General features: G+C 38.3%; 1 protein-coding gene across 2 annotated transcripts in view; it reads right to left on the reverse strand.

The window, feature by feature from the left end:
- Nucleotides 1-21,208, reverse strand: part of SLCO5A1 (solute carrier organic anion transporter family member 5A1) — a 178,799-nt gene that overhangs the window by 76,516 nt on the left and 81,075 nt on the right. The window contains exons 3-4 of one of the 2 annotated variants that reach the window (XM_037803250.1): nt 17,357-17,574; nt 5,422-5,586 (exon numbers count right to left, since the gene is read on the reverse strand). In XM_037803250.1, the coding sequence (XP_037659178.1) occupies nt 5,422-5,586; nt 17,357-17,574 (383 nt within the window). The remainder of the gene's footprint in view (nt 1-5,421; nt 5,587-17,356; nt 17,575-21,208) is intronic. The other variant, XM_037803251.1, reaches the window with a different exon arrangement.

Below are 21,208 nucleotides of genomic sequence, written 5' to 3' on the forward strand. Positions count from 1 at the left end.
TAGAAAACGGAGACCTAGAAAGAAAAACGGATAAGCCGAAAGTCACACAGTGGGTTAGTGGCATAAGGGCAAAAACAAGTCCACCTTCTGTCCACTGTAACTCGGGGGCAGCTCTGAGGGGTGATTTCAGCAGGCCTGCATCAGCCGGAGCCGAGCTGCTGAATTAAGGACGTGTGCCTGGGTGGCTGACCAGGGCAAGGCGGGAAGCCCTGATGGATTGTGCTGCTTTGTAATCAAAAGTCCAAGGAATTTCGGGAAGATATATACCAACTTGTCAGGATCATTTATTGATAAAAGTGAGCACGATAGTTTGCACCTGGTCCCCTCTGTTGTACCTAATACTGATGAGACCCCCAGAGAGCTTTACTTCTGAGGCTGGTTACATAACAGGAACCTATGTGACCAGCAAAATATAAAAAACACAACAATGTAAAAAATATTTTAAAATATTAAAAAATTTAGAAGTCCAGCCAGGACTCCACTTGAGGCTCTCCTCATAGGGAGCTGCCACACATAGCTCCACTTTAGCACCAGAACCACAGAGAATCTTTCCTGCCATAAATGTAGATGGGGAAGCACTGTCATTTAAGGTCCTGTCTTCTTTGGTAATTAACCCTGTTTAATTGCCATTGTCACTGCTCTGGCTATGAACCTGCCCCATGGTAGTGCTTAAGTAGTTAAATTAAGTGATTAACGAAAAAATAAAGAGAAGCTGAGTATCCTGACTTACTGTCCATTGTAACCTACACAAGTCCTTATTAGCGCTGAAAAAATGCAAATTTAATTCAGTGTGATAAATACCTGTCTCCACCAAAAGACAGCCTATTTTGTTATTCAGATTCCATCAATAATTTCTATTCACCTCAAGATTGTTTAAAGTAAAGTAAGTGAGCAGATTCTAGCAGCTGTCACAGATGCTGGTCTGTCTTCTCTTTCGGAATGCACCATGTTTGAGGGTCATTTTGTATAGAAATGGGCAAGTGAAGCTAAAGTATATTCATACCTAATATACTCTATTTGTATTTGAAATTCTAACCTCAATGTTAAAAAGAAAATCTAGTTACATAATTTATAAAAGTGGCAAAAAATGGATTTTAAAACTACTCATAAAATTATAGGGTAATTAAGTTAATTTAATTTAAATTAGCAGGTGTTAATGTCCTCAGAAGAATGAAACAAATCAAAACACATCACATCCCTCTTGCTTCTAAAGAAGTGGTAATCCCCAAAGGCTACTAATATAGTTCAGTGGCAATGCTTTGAATCTCATCAACAAAATCTCAAATCAGTGATCGAAGACGGCAAATATTTGGTTAATTACATAATAAAAATTGCAGTAATTTTTTTCAAAGATCACACACCCACCTAATCCCCTTACCACAGAACTAAGTGTCTTTTTTATTCTACCGTGAAAAACTAAATAGAATTTTCCAAGCCTATTCCCTTTTTAAAGGCAAACGAACACCTAAGTCTTTATAATTTTGCACACCACAGGACAGCATCCTGGGCAAGCAAAAGTGATGCTCAAAGACCAAGTTACTCTGAAAACTAATGTTCCTAAGTGTGGCTCGACTCCAAAGGCTGCCGCAGAGTGGCTGAAGTAGTATCTTAAAATAGTCAGAATACTGTATGTCTGGAAATGGTAAAAAACTGAATGGAAATGATGACAACAGCATATACCTATTATAATAGTTCAATAAAAATCATGTATCAACATATATATTCTCCAAGGAGCTCAAAACTACAGCATCCCCTCTACCAATTATTATCTGCATGTCTTCAAGTCACTTTAACTTCTCTAGACTTTGCTTCCTCTCTGAAAAATGGGCATAACCAATAATACCTACCACACAGGCACTAGTTGTTATGGATTAAATGGTTTTATACATATAAAAATGCTTAGAGCATACTGTACACTCAATAAATGTCAGCAGTTGTTTTATTGTTTTTATCACCACTATTATTACAGAGCTCTATTCCCAAATCCATTCAAGCAGCACAACTTCAAATACAAGGAGTTATCATCATACAAACAATTTCTTTCCTAGAATATGTGATTAGTTTATGTTATACATTTAATTTTGTTGTTTGGAAAGCTTCAGAACAAATCACTTATTCACGTCTTCATTTGATCTTAACAACACTGACGTCGAGAGAGGCAGGGGAGCTGCTGGCCTCGTTTTATAGACAAACTTCAGTTTTGCCTGATGTTTAGGAAGTTCAGTGACTGGCCCAAAGTCAAGCAGTTACTAAACAGCAGCAGTGGGACTCAAGCCCGTGTTGTCCAACTCCACCTTCAGGGATTTTCCCATCGTTTCAGGCTTTTCCAAAACGTCAACTTCATCATCTTCCATTTCAAGCAATCAGTGTGGTCCCGAATGGGTCCACAGGAAGGGTGGGACACAAGCACAGACCCACTTCTGCATAGACCACGGGGCCTTCCAAAGAGATGATGCTACAACCCACGTGGTACTAAAGCCCCCGAGCAGAAAGCACCAATCCCCACCCACTGCTTGCCTGCGGACCCCTTTCTGTCTCTGCCCTAGAGAACGGACTGTTCTTTTTAGCCAGAACAAGGCTGCCTGCTGCTTCACCTTTGCTCAAGCTGGTGCTCCAAAAGATTAAATGCCTTTCCTACAACCTCCAAATGGGCAAGTTCAACTTTTCCTTAAAAGCCTGGTTGAAATCCATTTCCTCTACGAAACTCAACTCCAGCACTTCACCCAGCAGCCAAACAATCTCTGCAACCCAAATCATCTATTAATTTATTTAAATAACTCTTTTTATACTTATTTTGTCAGGTTTTCTCTCCTCTTTGCTCTGGAAGCAACCTGAAGTCCCGGACTGATTCTTTATATTCCCCCCTCACAGAGAAAGCACCAGAACAGCACCTTATGCAGAGTCGTGTTGAATGACTATGTGAGTGAATGAGTGAAGAGCTGTCCGTTCCTAAGTGAATGGTACAGGTGAAACTCCATACAACACACAAGAGCAAAAGGTTATGGAGGGCAAAGGTATTTGTCCAAATAATTTGGAAAAATGAAAAAAAAAAAAAGAACTTTAACTTGAAGACTTTATCAGATTAAATATTAAAGTTATTTTTAATTCTGTTTCAAAATAAATTTCTTAAATCTCCATTTCATTCTATATGCACAGAAAGGGCTGCGGAGAACAAAATATCTCAAATTAAGTAACTCCTGGAAAAAAAAAAACTCTGCTCAGCAAATAAAGATTAAATTGATAAAAATTCAAAAAAGCCAGGGAGAGTTCGAAAAAGAATTATCACCCCTGTTTATTGTAATAAGACAAGTGGATGGCCACCTGTACTCTCAATCAATAAGGATATCCTGACTTTTACTTGCTATCTCTCTTGTGAAAGAAGGGATAAGTGTATGAGCTGGGATAGAAAGACATTTATGAGAACATAGTAGACTATCAAACATTGTCTAAATTGCATTGGCAATGATGAAAAAAAAAAAAAAGGCTGCTGATGACAAAACCAGAAGGTAACTGGTACTTTGTGATACTGTTTCCTTAATCTTGAGGTTGGAGCACTGAGTTAGCCTTAACTCGCCACATTCACTCCCACATCCCTCACCAAGTGGGTCACACTCTGTGACTACTGCCCCAATTACACAGCTGTGGAAATCTATAGCCAAATACCCCAGGTCCAGCTGAACCCTTTACGACAAAGAGTTGTTTATCTAGCTTTTGCCTCTACTAGGAATTGAGAGATGGGCTTGGTCAACATGCACTCAATATGCACCACTTCCCACCCAACTAGGCACTGGAATTACACTGCCCTAGGAACCTGGGCATCGAAATGGCTCATCTGGAGAGAAATGGGAGGATCTAGACAGTTCTGCTCCCTAGTCTGCCTGGAACAGAGAGAGGCACATGGAGTGGACTTGCCATGTTTCCCGAAGTGTGTCCTAAGGAACACTGTTCATAAGAAAGATACCTCTAGAAGAACTGGGTTTTGGGATCAAATAAATGTGGGAAGACTGTACTCGGAATCTTCCTTTGGGAGCTCCTCAGTGCACAATGGCATAACAAGGGTTATTAAAAGTCCTGCAGTTAAGAACTCTTTAAGGCATTGTTTAACTCAACAAGTCCCAAACTTATTTGTCTATGAACCTTCTTTCCAGTAACACCTTCTACTGTTGCAACATAATTTTGGAAATGCTTGAGACCACTCTACATGTAACAGATATCTTGCGGCATCAAATCCAGCCACAAGACAACCCTTGGTTCAAGTAGCTGTCAGTCCAAGAATCACTGCTCAACAGAGGTGTTAGCATGTGCATTAAACGAGATATAAGAGGTTCAGATTTCCCTACAACCAAACTGTAAAATAACCAGGAAATTTCACCTATGTTAATATAAGAAAAACACATATTTTTGTAATCCAAGAGAGAAAAAAGCATATTTTTCTATTGCACTTACAGGGGTCCACAGCAGCATATCCTTTACAAAAATGTTTGCTACCATGGACTCATAAACCAATTATATACCTCATTTTACGTGCAAAAATGAAGTAGGAACAAAGCTGTTACCCAAATATTTCATGTCAACTTCTCTTTCTTATAAAGATCTAATTTGCCTGTTAAATGGCAGGTAATTCAAACTTAATGGTTTGAAGGAGAAAGTGTGAGCCTGAATCTTCTGAAGGTTAGTGTAATTTTTCACTTAACTGTTTAAATATACTTTTTAATAAATTGGGCCTTTAGGAAGATACAGTCATTCAACCATCATTAAAACCACTAAGGAAAAATCTAGATTATATACTTAAAAGTCTCCCAATATATGAAAATTCATGTTTCCACATTTCTAGTCATCCAACTTTACTATAAAAGGAGATCTGAGCCCCAAGTACTATGGGGACATGTATCAATGTCTCCTAAAACATGTATCAGTTTGCCCAGACACAAAACATAATCTAAAATAAAATTCAGAAATTTCGTTTCTAACTCTGAACATCTCCATTAACTCAATTAAAATATGTTCACATTTACGAAGGGGAAGTCCTGGTGCCATGGAACCCATCTATATTTCAGATTATCTCCTTCTTCTTAAATTTAATATTTTATGACTTTTTAATGCCGACCCATGAAAAGGTCTATTCAGATTTAAATTTGAATGTCATTGCCTTTTTCTTTTTTTTTTTTTTTTAACTGACAACCATAAAAAACCTAATTATGCAAAGTTCCCCCTTTCCTAAACACCGTTGGTCAAAATGTCACACAATATTACAATCAGAATCAAAGAGAAAACATTCCAGATCTCCCTTCTCCTAAAATCTGGGGGACAACTTATTTACTACTTTGATGTTAGCTTTAATATTCTCTTCACTCATTCCATTTCAGTGCAGTGGTCAAAAAATGGTCATGTTTTCAAGCAGCTCTAAAGGCAGGGCCTTACCAGTGTAGATGCTGGCATTGGAAGCAGGGATACCAAACTGGGACTCGATGAACTTGGGGATGAAGGTAATGAAAGCAGTTACAATGGCACTCTCAGCTGTGTATGACAAACTCACAAAAAGGAATGTCATGTTGCTTAAGATCCTGACAGCTGCTCTTGGTAGGTCTACAAAATGACAAAAATGACAAATGAATGTTAAAAACAATGGATGGAAAATGAAATAAAATTGAATTGTTCTTGAAATGAACTGGAAATAGCCATTCAGCATATTTGCCACAAGAGAATAAAAGCAGAAAAATCTGATGACTGATTAGAAATTATCCCCTTTATTAAACAGAAAATAGATTTTTTTTTCATTCTCAACTAGGATTAAAGAAATTAGACACAGTATCTAAAAAAAAATACACCGACACACAAATATCCTTACAAGCAGTACCCAAGGGATGACTCCTCTCTCAAAAAATTATTTGCATCTTCTCATTGATTAAAACAAATGTTATTCTGTTAAGACTCCAGAGTCTACTAAATAGAGTACCTGCAGCACAGCCCTACATGACAATCTCCACTTTGCCCAACTACCACTTCCCAGAGAAAAAGCACTTCTGAGTTCACCTGTCCCCAGCCAGGGTTGCAGGAGCCACAGCAGACCAACTGATGCATCAGGTTGGGCATCTGATCTTCCAGCCTCATTAGGAAATATTAAATAATCACAGCTGAAAAGAACACAAGGGATGACGCCAGCCAGGTCAGACACTTCCCCGGCTACTTCAGATGGAGGAACAAAGAGAAGTTCTTTCCAACAGGGAAGGACAGTCACAGAGGCTGCCAGATCAGTACCTGCCCGGTTATGTCTCAGAGATGAGAGAACCAACAGCCTTGGGAATTTAGAGTAAAAATCTCATCCTTGAGTACAGGTATTTATTTCACAGACCCTGACAGACACGTGCTTCAAGATTTATGTGCAAGTATTTTCATTGTATCATTGTTTATAATAAGAAATTTGGGGGGGGTACCTAAATTCCATTAATGAGAAATAGTTTAAATAAATTATGGTATGGTCATATAATGTAATACTACACTGTAGTTAACAATGAGGAAATGCTTTATGTGCTGGCATAGAAAGAATTCCAAGAAACATTGTTAATGAATAAAGCAAGTGCAGAATTACATATATATGTATAATGCTTCCTATCTATATCATATATAAATTGATTTGTAATAAATCATACATAAAATCATATTTAAGAAAAATCAAACAACCCCATACTATGTATTTATATACAGTCAAAATAGATGCTTCTCAATATATATATATAACACCCAACCGTTAAGGGTTTAAACTCTGTGGACAGGACAAAAATTGGAAAAGAGAAATAAAGGAGATTCTTGTGTATCTACTTTTGTATTTTCTGCATTTTTATAAGGTGAATTAACTCACATTTGTGAGGTAAGATGTGTTAATTTTGACATGTATAGTCAACTCAGGAAAGGCATTTAAAAAATATTAACCAACAACCTTTTTGTAAGCTATAATTTCAGAGCCTTCTGTCTACCCAAAATTAAATAGTAGGAAGTAAAGACTATTACCTATCATTTTTAAATTTTAAATTAACTTTAATATTCTATCTTAATTTTTTTAAAGAAAATTATTTTAAAAGAAAAATTGAGATACATACTAGATTTTTTAACATGGATAACACATCCAACAAAAAACTAATCAAGGTACTTCATGAAATGACCCCATCTTCTCTTGTGGAGACTACAAATCAAGATTTCATATACAGAATTTTAAAATTGGGAAGTTAAGATTACCTATCAATAGTTAAAGATTCAAATTAAGTTTATCTGGTGTCTTGAAAGCCAATGTGTCCAATCTAAAACATCTGGGAAAAAATAAAATTGATATTTGTTTAATCCAAGAGGACAACATATGTATCACATGGATATTTTAAGAGATATTAGGTACTATCAAACTGGTTTTTCTTTTATACCCACTTGGTATAAAATTTCAAAGGTAACTAAAAATACATGTGTTGGTTCTTGCTTCTCTTTCATTGAAAAAACAAAGCAACACATCCTGCTATTATTTAAGAAGAGTTTAGCAAAGTTTGGACTTAAGACAATTTCAGGTTGGCTTCCTTCTTTCTTGCTCCTTCCCCTTCACTGGGGCTGAGCCTTAGCCTACATGTCCTACAGGAGCTGGGGGGAGGATGCGGTATCGGGGTTGTGCCTTTGACTGGTGGGGCCAGGAGTTAGTTCACACACAGGGGGAGTGAGCAAATAACTAAGCACATATGAGGATAATGGGAGTCAGTTTTCTAACTGCCAGAGAGGGGATTACAAATATAGAAAGGGAGAAGACTAGATATTGGATTGGAACTGGAGGTACTGGTGTGATACAGATACATGGTAGAAAGATAGATGATAGAGAAATGACAGACAGACAGACAGACATATTTTCTAGCTCTATCTGCTGAGAGGATCTAGAAGTAATGACACCCGGGTAGCAATGAGCCCACCTAGCACCCGAATCTTGGCTTCTAAATGTCATTTTCCATTAAAAGGAACCAGAGATCCTTGGAGAAATGACTAACTTCAGAGCTGGGGCAGAGAAAATACAAGATGAGCCTGGAAAATCTTTTTGAACAAGAAAGTAAATAAGCCCTCAAAGAATGATAGGGACATGTCAAAAGGACCAGATGCCACCCTGAAGGATGCCTTATGGCCAAATCTGAGACAATCTGAGCACCAAATAATGATAGTAACAGACTATAACCTTTTAAGTAAAATAAGATTCTAGTAGTCCATATTGTTATAAATAAATACGTGAATAAATACATAAATGGGAGAAAAAGGAAAGCTCTACTTAAAGTAGAATGCCATCTACTGCATACAGAATGAACGATGGGATTAGAAAAGCACCACCGGGCAGCCATTATAGTAATAACTGATTCAGGCAAGTATCACCAATGGGTGCTAAAACTGCTAAGTGATGTTTAATGAGTAACAAGAACTGTACATAGACTTAAAGTATTTCCCTATAAAATGCTTATTAACTACTTTTAACAATTACAATATACTTATTAACTTCAGAGTGGAGAATCTTGGCAGATACCACGTTATCCAAGTGACAAAAGTCTACCCAACTGGTAACAGAACAAATCAACATTATGTGCTCCCTGCTACAATGCATCATTTCTGCAGTGCCTGCAAAAGTGCATACATTATTTAAAAAAAAAAAAATCATTAAATCCAAACTGAAGGACATTCTACAAAATTACTGGCTTGTACTTTTCAAAAATATCATGGTCATGAAAGACAAAGAACAACGGGGAGCTGATCCAGATTGAAGGAGACTAAAAGGTACAACACCTAAATGTAACAGGCGATCCTGGATGGGGGCTTGGACCCATCAAGAGAATTACTGGGAGAACAGGCAAAATTTAAACGGCATCTGTGGTTTACAAGGTGACACTGGATCAACGTTCATTTCCTGATTTTGATGGCTTTCCTGTGGTCATCTAGCAAAGTGTCCCTGTTCTTAGGGCACACACGGAAGTAGCAGGGGGGCAGCAGAACATCACGTCTGCAACTTATTCTCAAATGGCTCAAAAATGTTAATTGGGGATTCGGGGTGAAGGGTGCATAGGAGCTCCGTGTGCGGCTCTGCAACTGTTATGGAAATTCCAAATTATCTCAAAACCACAAAGTTTACAACATTGAGTCAGTAAAGAAAACGTTAAATCTATACCCTGCAGGCAAAATGCCTGATTTTTAAGCTGAGGAATATATTCTCGATACTCTTTTTGGTCGTAAAATCAAAGATGCAGTAAAAAGCCGGATGAAAGAGAGATGATGGACAGTGGTTACCTTTTTTTTTTTTTTTTATCATTTAATGCTAAGAAATCTTACAAATTCCATTGTAAGGTCAAGCTGATACTAAAACCAGGAAATGTCTTAAACAGTAGTAAAACAGGACTAAAATTCAATACAAAGCACCAAAATTTAAGAGAATGTTATGTAAGATGAACTATACTTAGAAATCACTTTTGAAATAAATATTGAGGTATTGGAATAGCTAGAAGTAAATACCTGAAACTATCAAACTTCAACGCAGTAGCCTTGACTCTTGAAGACAACTGTACAACAATTTAGATTACAAGGGGGGGGACAGTGTGATTGTGAAAACCTTGTGGATCACACTCCCTTTATCCAGTATATGGATGGATGAGTAGAAAAATGGGGACAACAACTAAATGAAAAATAGGGTGTGTGTGTGGGGGGGGGTGATTTGGGTGTTCTTTCCTTTTACTTTTTATTCTTATTTTTACTTTTTCTGGTATAAGGAAAATGTTCAAAAAATAGATTGGGGTGATGAATGCACAACTATATGACAGTACTGTGAACAGCTGATTGTACAGCACTGGATGACTGTATGGTATATGAATATATCTCAATAAAACTGAATTACAAAAAAAAATAAGTGTTAATCTCATTGGCATATCACATGCTCTTTCCCAGATGCTCATCAAGAGCAGTGCTGGTCAAACAGACAAATATTGTATGAACACTAATATGAAATAATTAGAATAAGCAAATCTACAGAGTCAGAAACTAGAATACAGGTTACCAAGGGCTGGAGTAGGGGTAGGAAGTGGGGGATTAATGCTTAATTCAGACAGAGTTTCTGTTTGGGGTGACGGAAAAATTTGGTAATGGATGGTAGTGATGATAGCACAACATTGTGAATGTAATGTACACCACTGGATTAAATATTTGAATGTGGTTAAAAGGGGAAATTTTAGGTTGTCTATATGTCACTAGAATAAAATTTTAAAAACAACATAGGACTGTATAACATAAATAGTGAACCTGGATATAAACTATGGGCTATAGTCCCCAGTATAATTATAATTAAATTGTTTATCAAAATTGTAACAAATATACCAGGCTAATAAGGAGGTTAATAATAGGAAAAACTCTGGGGGTGGGTATATGGGAACTGTGTACTTTTTGCATGATTTTTCTGTAAACCTACAACTTCTCTAACATAAAAAATAAATTAAAGAGCAATGTCAGTGGCCCAGCGTCCATCATGTGCTCCTGACCAGGTGTAATATCGCACTCCAAACACAACAGGGCTACACTGCGGCGAACTTGATGTGGTATCTCCCAATGACCGTGCAAACCCTTAGCTAACGTTTCAGAAAATATGAGATATATGCTATGACTCGATTCTTGTGGAAGCAGATAAGGCACTGTCTTTTATGCCACGTTAAGAGACTGAACCTGTCTCAGTGAGTGAAGAGAACAAAACTTATTCTACAAACTTCATTGCATATGACATAACATAAGCTGGCAGGTATTGATGTGTTTGGAATTTTCTGACCATCAGGAAAACAAGCTCCAGCATGGATGTATGTTTTATGCTCGTTCATAGGATAAATCTAAAAGTACCCATTAGATCACGACTTTTGTTTGGAAGAGTAAAATATTAAACGAGCCTCCGTTTCATAGAACCTGAAAGGCCCAGTTGGTCTTTTCAGGTGAGCAGAGGGAAGACCTTCTTGGGAGTAGATTTTGTTTGGCAAGAAATGTATCCCATCCTGGGGAGGGTCTCGGTAGGCCTGCTGCACCGAAAGCCCCTCTTCTGTGGCTCCTCGTGCCCACACTGCAGGGCTGGGGTTTCCTCGCGTGATGTGCCGTGCCGACACGAGCCAACAGGCCGGCCGGGAAAGGAGGCTGGACTCGACAGCCCATCTGCAGCAGCCCGGCAACCGGAAGACGCCGGGGGTGCCCTATCTGGACAGAGACCCAGCAACCCCTTTAGTCCGTTTCTCTTAGTGAGTTTAAAATGTACAGACGGAGAACTAGTTGGTGAGTATGAAGAAGACCTGAGTGGCGAGACAATAATAAGGAAAAAGAACCAAGCTCCTAGCCGAAGAGCTGCAGCTGAGCGTGCACAGTGGCTGAGTGCCTGGGCGGCAGTGAACACCTGCCAGTGCTGCCAGGGGCTGGCGGCCGGGGCTCCCGCTGTCCTCTGGAACCCTCCTTCGGGCCTCCTCCATCTGGGGTGGCTTGAGCAGACTCTGGTCCTTAACAACCTGAAGGTGCCTCTCTCATGCCTTTGGGTTGTTGTTTTCAATCTAAACTGACCAAAACTAACTTTTCTCTTTTAATAACGTCATTGAAAAGGAGGTGCAAACAAACTGTCGGACTGACCAAGTGAAAAAGAAGAAAGCCCCTGACAGGAGCTCCACCTCACCAGCAAAGCCCTGTGGCGTCGGGCTCCTGTCAACCTGGCCAGTCTGACGTCCTGCCATTGCCTAATCGTGAACTCACACCTGACCATGACCTTTCTTCTCTGTGCTATTTACAGTTTACCCCTCACCTGACTCTGGGAAATGTCAAACTCAAATATCAGAATTAACGTCGCCTCCTAAGTGATGCTGTCCACAGGTCCTCCCCTCTGGGTCCTTCTCCTCTGGGCTCACCTGGCTCATGTCCCTACACACAGGTGTGATTACCTGCCTGTCCCCCAGGAGCCTGTGCATGCTACAAGGCAGGGCCTCAGGGTATCTCCATATCTCCAGCTCCTAGCTTGCATCTAGCCCCAAGAGTAGATCCTCAAAACATACACTCAGAATGCATTTATTTATCAACATTCTCTATGACATCACAGCAATAACTGATAGTAAAACAATGTCCACATACTTTTGAGAAATAATGTCAAATCCAAAAATGCATAATTTCCTTGGGAAGCAGGTTAGGGATTAAGAAAAGACGAGTCGTACGATTAAGGGTGGACTTAATGAAAACGTAGAAAACTGTGAAAGGCCCAATAGATATGATACTTTTCAAAGTATAGCTCTTTAAAGAAAAAGAATCCTTAATGGATTTAGATAAGATTATACTAACAAGTCCATTAAAGGAAAATTTAAATGCCCAACAAGGAAAAACAATATTTCATTTATCCAACATATTTGGAAAAGAGACATTCTATATAGCATTCTATATGCCTGAATTTCTTAGGTAAATAAGCAGTTGCCTCTTTAAACAACCCAGCTTTAATATTTTGATGGGTTTACTGGTACTGGCAGAGAATCCACAGCATATTTTGACATTTTCTTCAAGATTCAGAGTCATAATAATGAATAAATTCTGTGTGCTAGTAAGTTTTTGCATATTTTTTTAACCTTCCATTTATTTTCTGATTTTTTTTTCTGGTTGCAAGAAATTCCTTCCCTATTATGTGTACTTTGTGTGTTTCTTTTTAACTACTGACTTTCTGCTTCCACATTGGATTTTCTCTGCTACTTTCTTTAAAGAGCCTTCTAAAAGTAAGTGTAAGCTTTCAATTTTGTTCTTCTGACCTTTCTTTTTTTTAAACTGTGGATGGGATGAAGAGTGCTGTTTTATTATTATTCAAAATAGATGTATTATTATTAAGCAGTTGACTAAATTTTATTACCTAGAAACTTAAATGTACGCCCAAGCATAAATTATAACCATTAAGTACCAAACAAACATATTGCCCCTCTTGATATTTTTAATAACTTTTTTGACCCAGGTATTTTAGGATATAATATCTACTCTTGTGGAAAAAAAACAAAAACAAAAAACACAAAAACATTTAATATAAATTTCAACAGTCCCTTCAGTTTATTTTTCTTATATGTAAATTCAACTGCAATAAATGTTTAAGTATTTATATTTGGGAGTGGAACTAGAAGCGGCTTTTAATTTCTTCTACGTATTTTTTTCCCGCATTTTCTAAATTTTCTGTTATGAGCATGTATGACTTTTATAATCTGAAGAAAAAAAAATCTGTCTTTTAAAGGATATCAGCAAACACGCCCTGTGTGTTTTGCTGTGGCCTGTAAGTCTGGCACCACCCTGTGTGTATGTTCATGAGCAGACAGCAGGTACAACTTTTCAATGCTTCTTACCCAGGAGCATCAAACTATTTTTAGCCAGGTCTTTCTGTAAAAGCAAAACCAAAGTTGCTCTTCATGTGTAATACGGCCAACACAGGACCTAAGGGCCCCATTCTTTCTTCATTTTCTTTGAAACAGATGACCCCATGGGTTCCCAACAGAAAGTCCCCACGGAATATTTCCAATTCTTCCTTCCCCTCCAGAACACAGTGACGAGTGGCACTCCCTGCTTGTCTGGAAACGAGCTGAAGGAACTAAGTGACCCTTGTGCAGCACAGTCACCTCCATACCACATCCAGCCCTGAGCCATTTACCTACAAACGGACCAAAACGGCAGCCTTCAGGGCCCCAAATACATCTTCAGCAGTTACTGGCCAAAATACTATTTTGAGCTTGTTTAAATCTAGCACTGAGTATTTTTATATATCTTTCTAAATAGATTCTACTCTGATGAGTATTTGCACTGAGTATAAAGAAAATGTTTCCTTTTTTAGGGATTCTTTGTCAGGTCGGTCACCATTTACTTTTTACCTCATAAGCTCTATGTCGATATCTCAAGGTTAGACTTACCACAAGAACATACATACCATAAAAATAAAGGGAAAACAGAAATGAAAACAAAGAATAAAAATAGAAAAAAATATAGAACGGGACCTCAAAACCAGGAAAAGAATTAAATATGGCCATAAGACCCTTACTGGACTTCAAATTTGCCTCAGAGTTTCCTGGCCACTAAAGCAAAAAGCTGTAGAGTCATTGTGATCAGAAACATTATACTTCCTTCACAGAAAGCAAAGCTTTTCCTAATTATGTTTTAAAGCAGCAGTTCTCAAAGTATGGTTCTTAGACCAAGAGCATCAATATTTCCTGGGAATCTTTAAAAATGCAAATTCTCAGGCCCCACTACTGAGTCAGAGATTGGAGCTGGGGCCAGTACACTGAGCTGTACAAGCTGGCCAGCTGAGGCTAATGTAGACTGAGTTCAAGAATCATGGTTGTAAAGAAATGTCTTTTGAGGGGCTTTATAGTAAGGGCACTGAACAACCCTGCTATGCCAAGTATAGGGAATCCAAGTGAAAGATTTCAATAAAAGCTGTTAGCATAAAGTGCAATTCAGCAGAAACCATAGGCCAGAAGGCTAAGATGGCGTAGCCCAGGTATGCTGCTTTTGGTGATCCCACTTTGCTGAGTCAAGGATTGGCCCCAACATTTCCCACACCACTTTAAAATACCTAACACAAAGGGCTACATGCAACAGTCCTGGATGTCCTTGGGCAACTCAAGTTCAGACTTTATTCCTCCTGCCCCTCTCAACTAGTTCCTGAGGTTATCTGAGGTTGAAAGCCAAAATCATTTTGGGTGCCTCCCTCCCCATCTTTCCTATATCAGTTGTGACATTCTAGAGATGTCACCTCTTTCTCCCCTCCTGTCATTCTATTCTTCCTTCATTAAATATTTAAGTACCTATCAAAGTGATGGAAATACAGCAGGGAACATAATGGACAAAAAACATCCTGCCTTCCTAGAGCTTACTTCCCCAATGGAGAGACAATAAATAAGTAAAATACATAGTATGTGTGGTAGTTTGAAGCTGTGTGTGTACCCCAGAAAAACATGTTCTCAAATCTAATCCGTTTCTGCGGGTAGGAACTATTTTGAGTAGGACCTTTTGATGACGCTCCTTCAGCTAAGGTGTGGCCCAGCCCAATCAGGATGGCTCTGGATCCTATTACTGGATCCTTTGTAAGTGGAATGAAATTCAGATAAAGCCACAAGAAGCTGAACACGAAGAGAACCTGGAAGACAAGGGAGAGACCAGGAAATGCCACCATGTGCCTTGCCATGTGACAAGCTAAGGACCAAAGATCACCAGTAGCCAGTTCCAGAACGCCACAGTCTTCAGGAAGAAAGCATCCCCTTCATGACACCTTGATTCTGGCTTTTTCCCAGCCTCAAACCACGAGCAAATAAATTCTGCAATGACATTTATCACTTTTGACCCTAACTAAGTCTTACCCTAGAAGCAGATGCTGAGACAAGGACTCAAGTTCAAGTAATTTGCTTGGGATGTGTGAGAAATGCGAGACAGTGGGGTGCATGTGACTCCTGGGAAGAGAGGCAAGTCCACAAAGGAACCATAAACAACCTCGAAATTGCCACACCCAACAGGTGAGGGAGTTGGGCATTTATCAACCTTGGTCAAGATTGCTGGGGTGGCTGGGAGGCCAGGGGGTCTGATTCCTTGGCTTTTGAGGTCTGCCTCAGCCAAACAGTCTTCCAAGGCTTTGGAGAAAACCTCAGGCAAAAGATGCAGGCACCGAAAGTCGGCAGGTCTCCACCCAGGAAACAGGAAGGTCCTGGAGATGTGGATGCACCAACCGCCTGGCTACAGTGCATCCTCAGAAGGAATAAATGCCATCCCCATCAGCAGTTGTAGGTACTGGTGAGGCTTGATTTCACTCATCTCTCCCCCTTTTCCCTACTATCCAATAGATCATATATTTCACAATTATGTCATCTACTCCTAAGCTATAAAATATACAATTTTATCTTACCTACATCTATTTCTCTCCTTGAGTATACTTTATATACTCCATCAAGTAAGACTGTTCATCTATTCCTCTGTTTTAAAATTCTTTAACATCAATCTTGCTCTCAACTGTGTTGTAAAAATAATCTCTCCTTTGGTTCTAGCCAGAATGGTCCATAATACATCTATGAAAAACAATCGGTTGGCTTGCACAGTAAGAGCTCAAGCTAAAATAGCATCCTTGTAATCCTTAACGCTAATAGAGCACAAGGAGTAATTTGAGTGGTTCCCAAAGTACACAGTATCACAAAATAACTGGAGGGAGGGCAAGCCAAATCTAAAACTAACTGTGCATAAACATTTTCAATGAACCGTCACTTCACTTTCTTTAAAGCAAATGTGGTTTTTAGTAGTGATGCAATCTGACCATTCATGTCCTCAGGCTGTCAGGACGATGTACAATAAATGAGTAATATATTCTAGGTTTGAAAGTTTCCTTTTTGGCTTTATTGTGTATACTGTCAAAGGGAGATTATAAGGTACCCAGGTGAATGTTACCTAAAACAACCTTGACTGATGTAAGCACTTTATATATTGATATTGATCATTGACATTGATCACTACAATTCATAATTTAATCAAAATTGATACAGGAAAATTGGGAAATAGAGCTGAAACTAATAGGAATGTAGCATTACAGGTTTCTTGGATTAAAGGAACTAATTGTCACTCAAAGACATCATACTGGACACTAAACAAAGACTGGTTAAGAGTAATTTAAATTGTTTAGGTTTTATACTGCTTTATCCAGCTCTAATAAAAGCATTGTTTTTAAGAGAAATAGAAATGAAAAAATAGGCAAGTACATCACTGAAACTTTCTGGATGTTTTTACAATGGGTTTGAGAGGCTCATCTGTTAGCCAACTTTTTCTACCAGCCACTTACTCAAATTCACCAGAGCCACAGTTGAATAAGACCCCTTTCCAGAGGTAGGTTTTACACTTGTATTAAGCACTGGGACACACTATCAAATCCACTGTTTCCCTGAAACAAACCATCAATTATACAAAGCAACATGTATTTTTAGAAGTAGGCATCTCTAGTTACTTATAGTAAATGAAATATATAAACATCTGTATCTTTATGATCTAAATCAGTGCTTCTCAAACTATCTGTGATGAAGGGACACTTTTTATTAGTATTTCCAATCACTCGTGTCGATATCTTACAAAATTCATTAAAGATTAGAAAATGAGAAATTTTTAAACATACAAAAATAAACCTTTTTTACCAGATTCAACAGACATAAAATTATTCTGTCAAATTTCTAAATAAGTTTCTCAACTTTTACTCTCAGTTTCAGTATTTATCTTACCACAGATCAGTCACAAAAAATTGGTAGGCAACAGTTTGAGTAGCACTGACCTAAAGTATCATGCACATGGATATTTTAAAAATATACTTTACCTTTGACATTCTTTCCAAATCCTATAGAAGAAACTTTTTTGTCCACTTGTTCATTATTGTTTGATTTCTCTTTCATAACGTCATCATCACTAGCAACATCAGCAGAAAATTTTTTCTTTTTCTTTTTCTTGTGCCGAGGAGGAAGCTTTTTTGGAAAAGTAAACATTGGGAATATCACAAGAAACATTGCAATGGCACAAAGTAGGAATCCACTCCACCTAAAAAATTGGGAAATGTGAATAGCATTTATGGTTTTTTGTATTGCAAGTGAAAACAAATTAGCAAAGTAGAGGTTTTTAGTGATAAAATTCTCTGGAGAATACGTTTTATCATCAACTGTAAAGTAGTAAGAAGCTGGACAGGCTAACAAAATAAAGGGATTCTCCTTTTCTGCAGTATAAATGAGAAAACAAGATAATTATACTAGTATCATGATGAAGATTATAATAAGCAGCCTGATTAGAATTTCACTCAATTCAACAAGAACTTCTGAACACCTAGGTGTTATCTCAGCCCTGCTACAATGTGCATTTTATGATAAATCACTAAATCATAGATTTAACAGAAAAATAATACAAACTATAGCATACAGCATAGTGCTACATAGACCAGTACAGATGCATTTTTCCTAGAAGAAAACCATTCATATCTCATGTGAAATGCATTTTAAGCTGCTGATGGCATACAAATATTTTGCTTCAAGCACTTAAGAATGTATTGACTCTCCCTTACATTGCCATCACGATGCTTAACCAACGAGAGCTACCAAAGAAATTTAGACTTCATCCTTGCCTTCAAGAATTATACAATCCAGTTGTAAGCCAAAACATGATACGATCGTCAAGAAATACAAGGGTATACAATCAAGCATGAGATCATATGGTATAGATTATGAATGTCAATGAAAGTTCAGAGAGGAGAAATCAATCAAATCAATCCAAGAGCTTTCCAGCATATGCAGAACCCGAGCTTTTTCAAATTAGGACTGTGTCTTTAAAATTCATCTGACATCACCAAGCTGCAGGGAGCTGCAGAGAACCAGGAAGTGAAGGCAGAACAGAACTCAAATTCTTGTCCTGTATCAGAGCCATGGGTTGAGGCCTTGGGCTTCTCGCCTGCATAACTCCCTGTGGGCAATTTCTCAGTCCCCTTTCAGCCTTTTCAAAGCAAGCAGAGGTCCCTGATCCTACCGAAGAGGGTCACCACATTCTACCTAGGATTCCCTAACTCCAAACTCTGCCCTTAAAATTTCCAGGTTCATAAATGTTCAGACTCAATCCTCTGTATCAACACATTCCCATCAGATGTATTGGGAATGCAAGTAGCATCCTAATCATTAATGTTGAATTCAACCCAGTAAGAATATAGATCAATGGGAAAGTGGGAATTCACTTTAAAAGAATAAAGTGTTTCTATTAAACTGCATTAGCAGTTACCAGCAGCTAAAGGTCACAGGTTGGTTGAGAGAATGATTCCTGAAACCAGTCATTAATCATCCAACGTGCTATTTTCAAAGATATTTGAAGTTATATCAAATAAAGATTTTTAAATAATCAGGAAAAGGCTTTCTTTTGAGAAGATTGCTCAGGGAAGACATCTAGCAATCTTGATTATTTAGAATAAAATTAAAAATCCAGTGCCTGACACATGTACTCGGTAAATTTGCTGAATAAATGAATTTAAGTTTTTTTTTTTTTTTAAATAGGGGCATCCATCCTGCAGGGAATGAAGCTATTTTAACATCCGGGCCCTTTAGTGTTTGACAGGCTTGTCTGAACGTCTGTCTACACTGACTCACTCCCGACAAACTTCATCTGAGTCCCTGAACCCCCTTCAGCAACCTGCATGTCCCATGCTCTCCCCAGAAGAGGGCAGGCTACGCAGTGGAGAGGACAGCAGTTCAGGAGCCTCAGCTCCAGACAGACCTGGTTTTTTACCATGTCTTTACCACTCAGTAGCTATCTGTCTCTGGGAAAATTATTTCCCTTTTCCAAACTGGCTTTCTCCTCTGAAAGTGAGGTTAATAACTGTTTTGGGGGGTCATAAGAAAGTATATATAATGTGCCTGAGAAAATACCTGCCCCCAAATCAGCACTCAAATAGTGGTCACTGGTTGCGGTTTTTGGTTTTGTTTTCACATAGATTTGCACTCAGGCTCCCCTCGAGTGCCACTAACTTAAAATTATATGCAGACTTACAAGATAACACTTACAATAGCTCAAAGTGAAAATGCAAAAAGCGGGGAAGAATTATAGCAAGTAAACAAAAACAGTATAAAATCCTATGGCTTGGACTTGAAAGGTGAAATCACTGCCCTCCCCCCTACGTGGGATCAGACACCCAGGGGAGTGAATCTCCCTGGCGACGTGGAATATGACTCCCAGGGAGGAATGTAGACCTGGCATCGTGGGACGGAGAACATCTTCTTGACCAAAAGGGGGATATGAAAGGAAATGAAATAAGCTTCAGTGGCAGAGAGATTCCAAAAGGAGCCGAGAGGTCACTCTGGTGGGCACTCTTATGCACAATTTAGAAACCCTTTTTAGGTTCTAATGAATTGGGGTAGCTGGTGGTGGATACCTGAAACTATCAAACTACAACCCAGAACCCATGAATCTCGAAGACAATTGTATAAAAATGTAGCTTATGAGGGGTGACAATGGGATTGGGAAAACCATAAGGACCACACTCCACTTTGTCTAGTTTATGGATGGATGAGTAGAAAAATAGGGGAAGGAAACAAACAGACAAAGGTACCCAGTGTTCTTTTTTACTTCAATTGCTCTTTTTCACCCTAATTATTATTCTTGTTATTTTTGTGTTTGTGCTAATGAAGGTGTCAGGGATTGATTTAGGTGATGAATGTACAACTATGTAATGGTACTGTAAACAATCGAAAGTACGATTTGTTTTGGATGACTGCATGGTATGTGAATATATCTCAATAAAATGAAGATTAAAAAAAAAAAGTCATTAAAAAAAAAAAAAATCCTATGGCTTGGGGTCATTTTGAAGCAGGGCAAACAGACCCACATCTTCAACAGTCTCCTGTAACATTGGTATGGCACGTGACATAACGATGATGCTAAAGATGACCCGTAAGAAAAGTCGAGTAAGACAAGAAAATACGCGTTACATGTTATAAAAAAGAAACATCAATAATAGCTAAAATTGAAAAGCCATGGTATTTAAATTCCTTCTGCAAACCACTGCTCACCGACCACTAAGACGGGTCAGTGAAATATATTGACGAAGAGCTTGGCCCTGGATTTAGGATCCTATCCCAGTTCCCACTGACTGTGAGGCTTTGGGCAGGTTACTCAACTCTCTGAGCATCAGTTTCCTCATTTGCAAAATGGGCATAGTAGTAGTGACTACATGTGGTTGTTATATGGCTTAAATGACAATATTTGTAAAGCTCTTCATATTAACACTTGACACATAGTAAGGATGTGAAAAGTATTAGGCTTATTCATTCATTCTTCCCTTCACTCTTCCATCGTGTATTTATTGAAAACCTATCATTACTGCTAGGCAATGTATAAAATAACACCGTATCAGATAACTACGTCACTTTTCAAAATAGAAGTCTGTCATAAACGGGACTCTTCAATCAGCAAAATTCATTTTTATAGAAAAGACCTCTATTTATATTTCTATATTGTCAATATTTATCATTTGTAGAATAATATTGGATTATTAAAATGAGTAAAATTTCTTGGACACTGATTAAAATCAAAGGACAAATAAGAGCAAATGCATACTATGTAGCAGGAACTACATAGAGTTCTACATACATAAAACTCATTCATGCTTTACAACTACAGTATGAAATAGGTACTGTAACTCCAG

The sequence above is a fragment of the Choloepus didactylus genome, chromosome 14, assembly GCF_015220235.1.
Source record: "Choloepus didactylus isolate mChoDid1 chromosome 14, mChoDid1.pri, whole genome shotgun sequence".
NCBI classification, from domain to species: domain Eukaryota; kingdom Metazoa; phylum Chordata; class Mammalia; order Pilosa; family Megalonychidae; genus Choloepus; species Choloepus didactylus.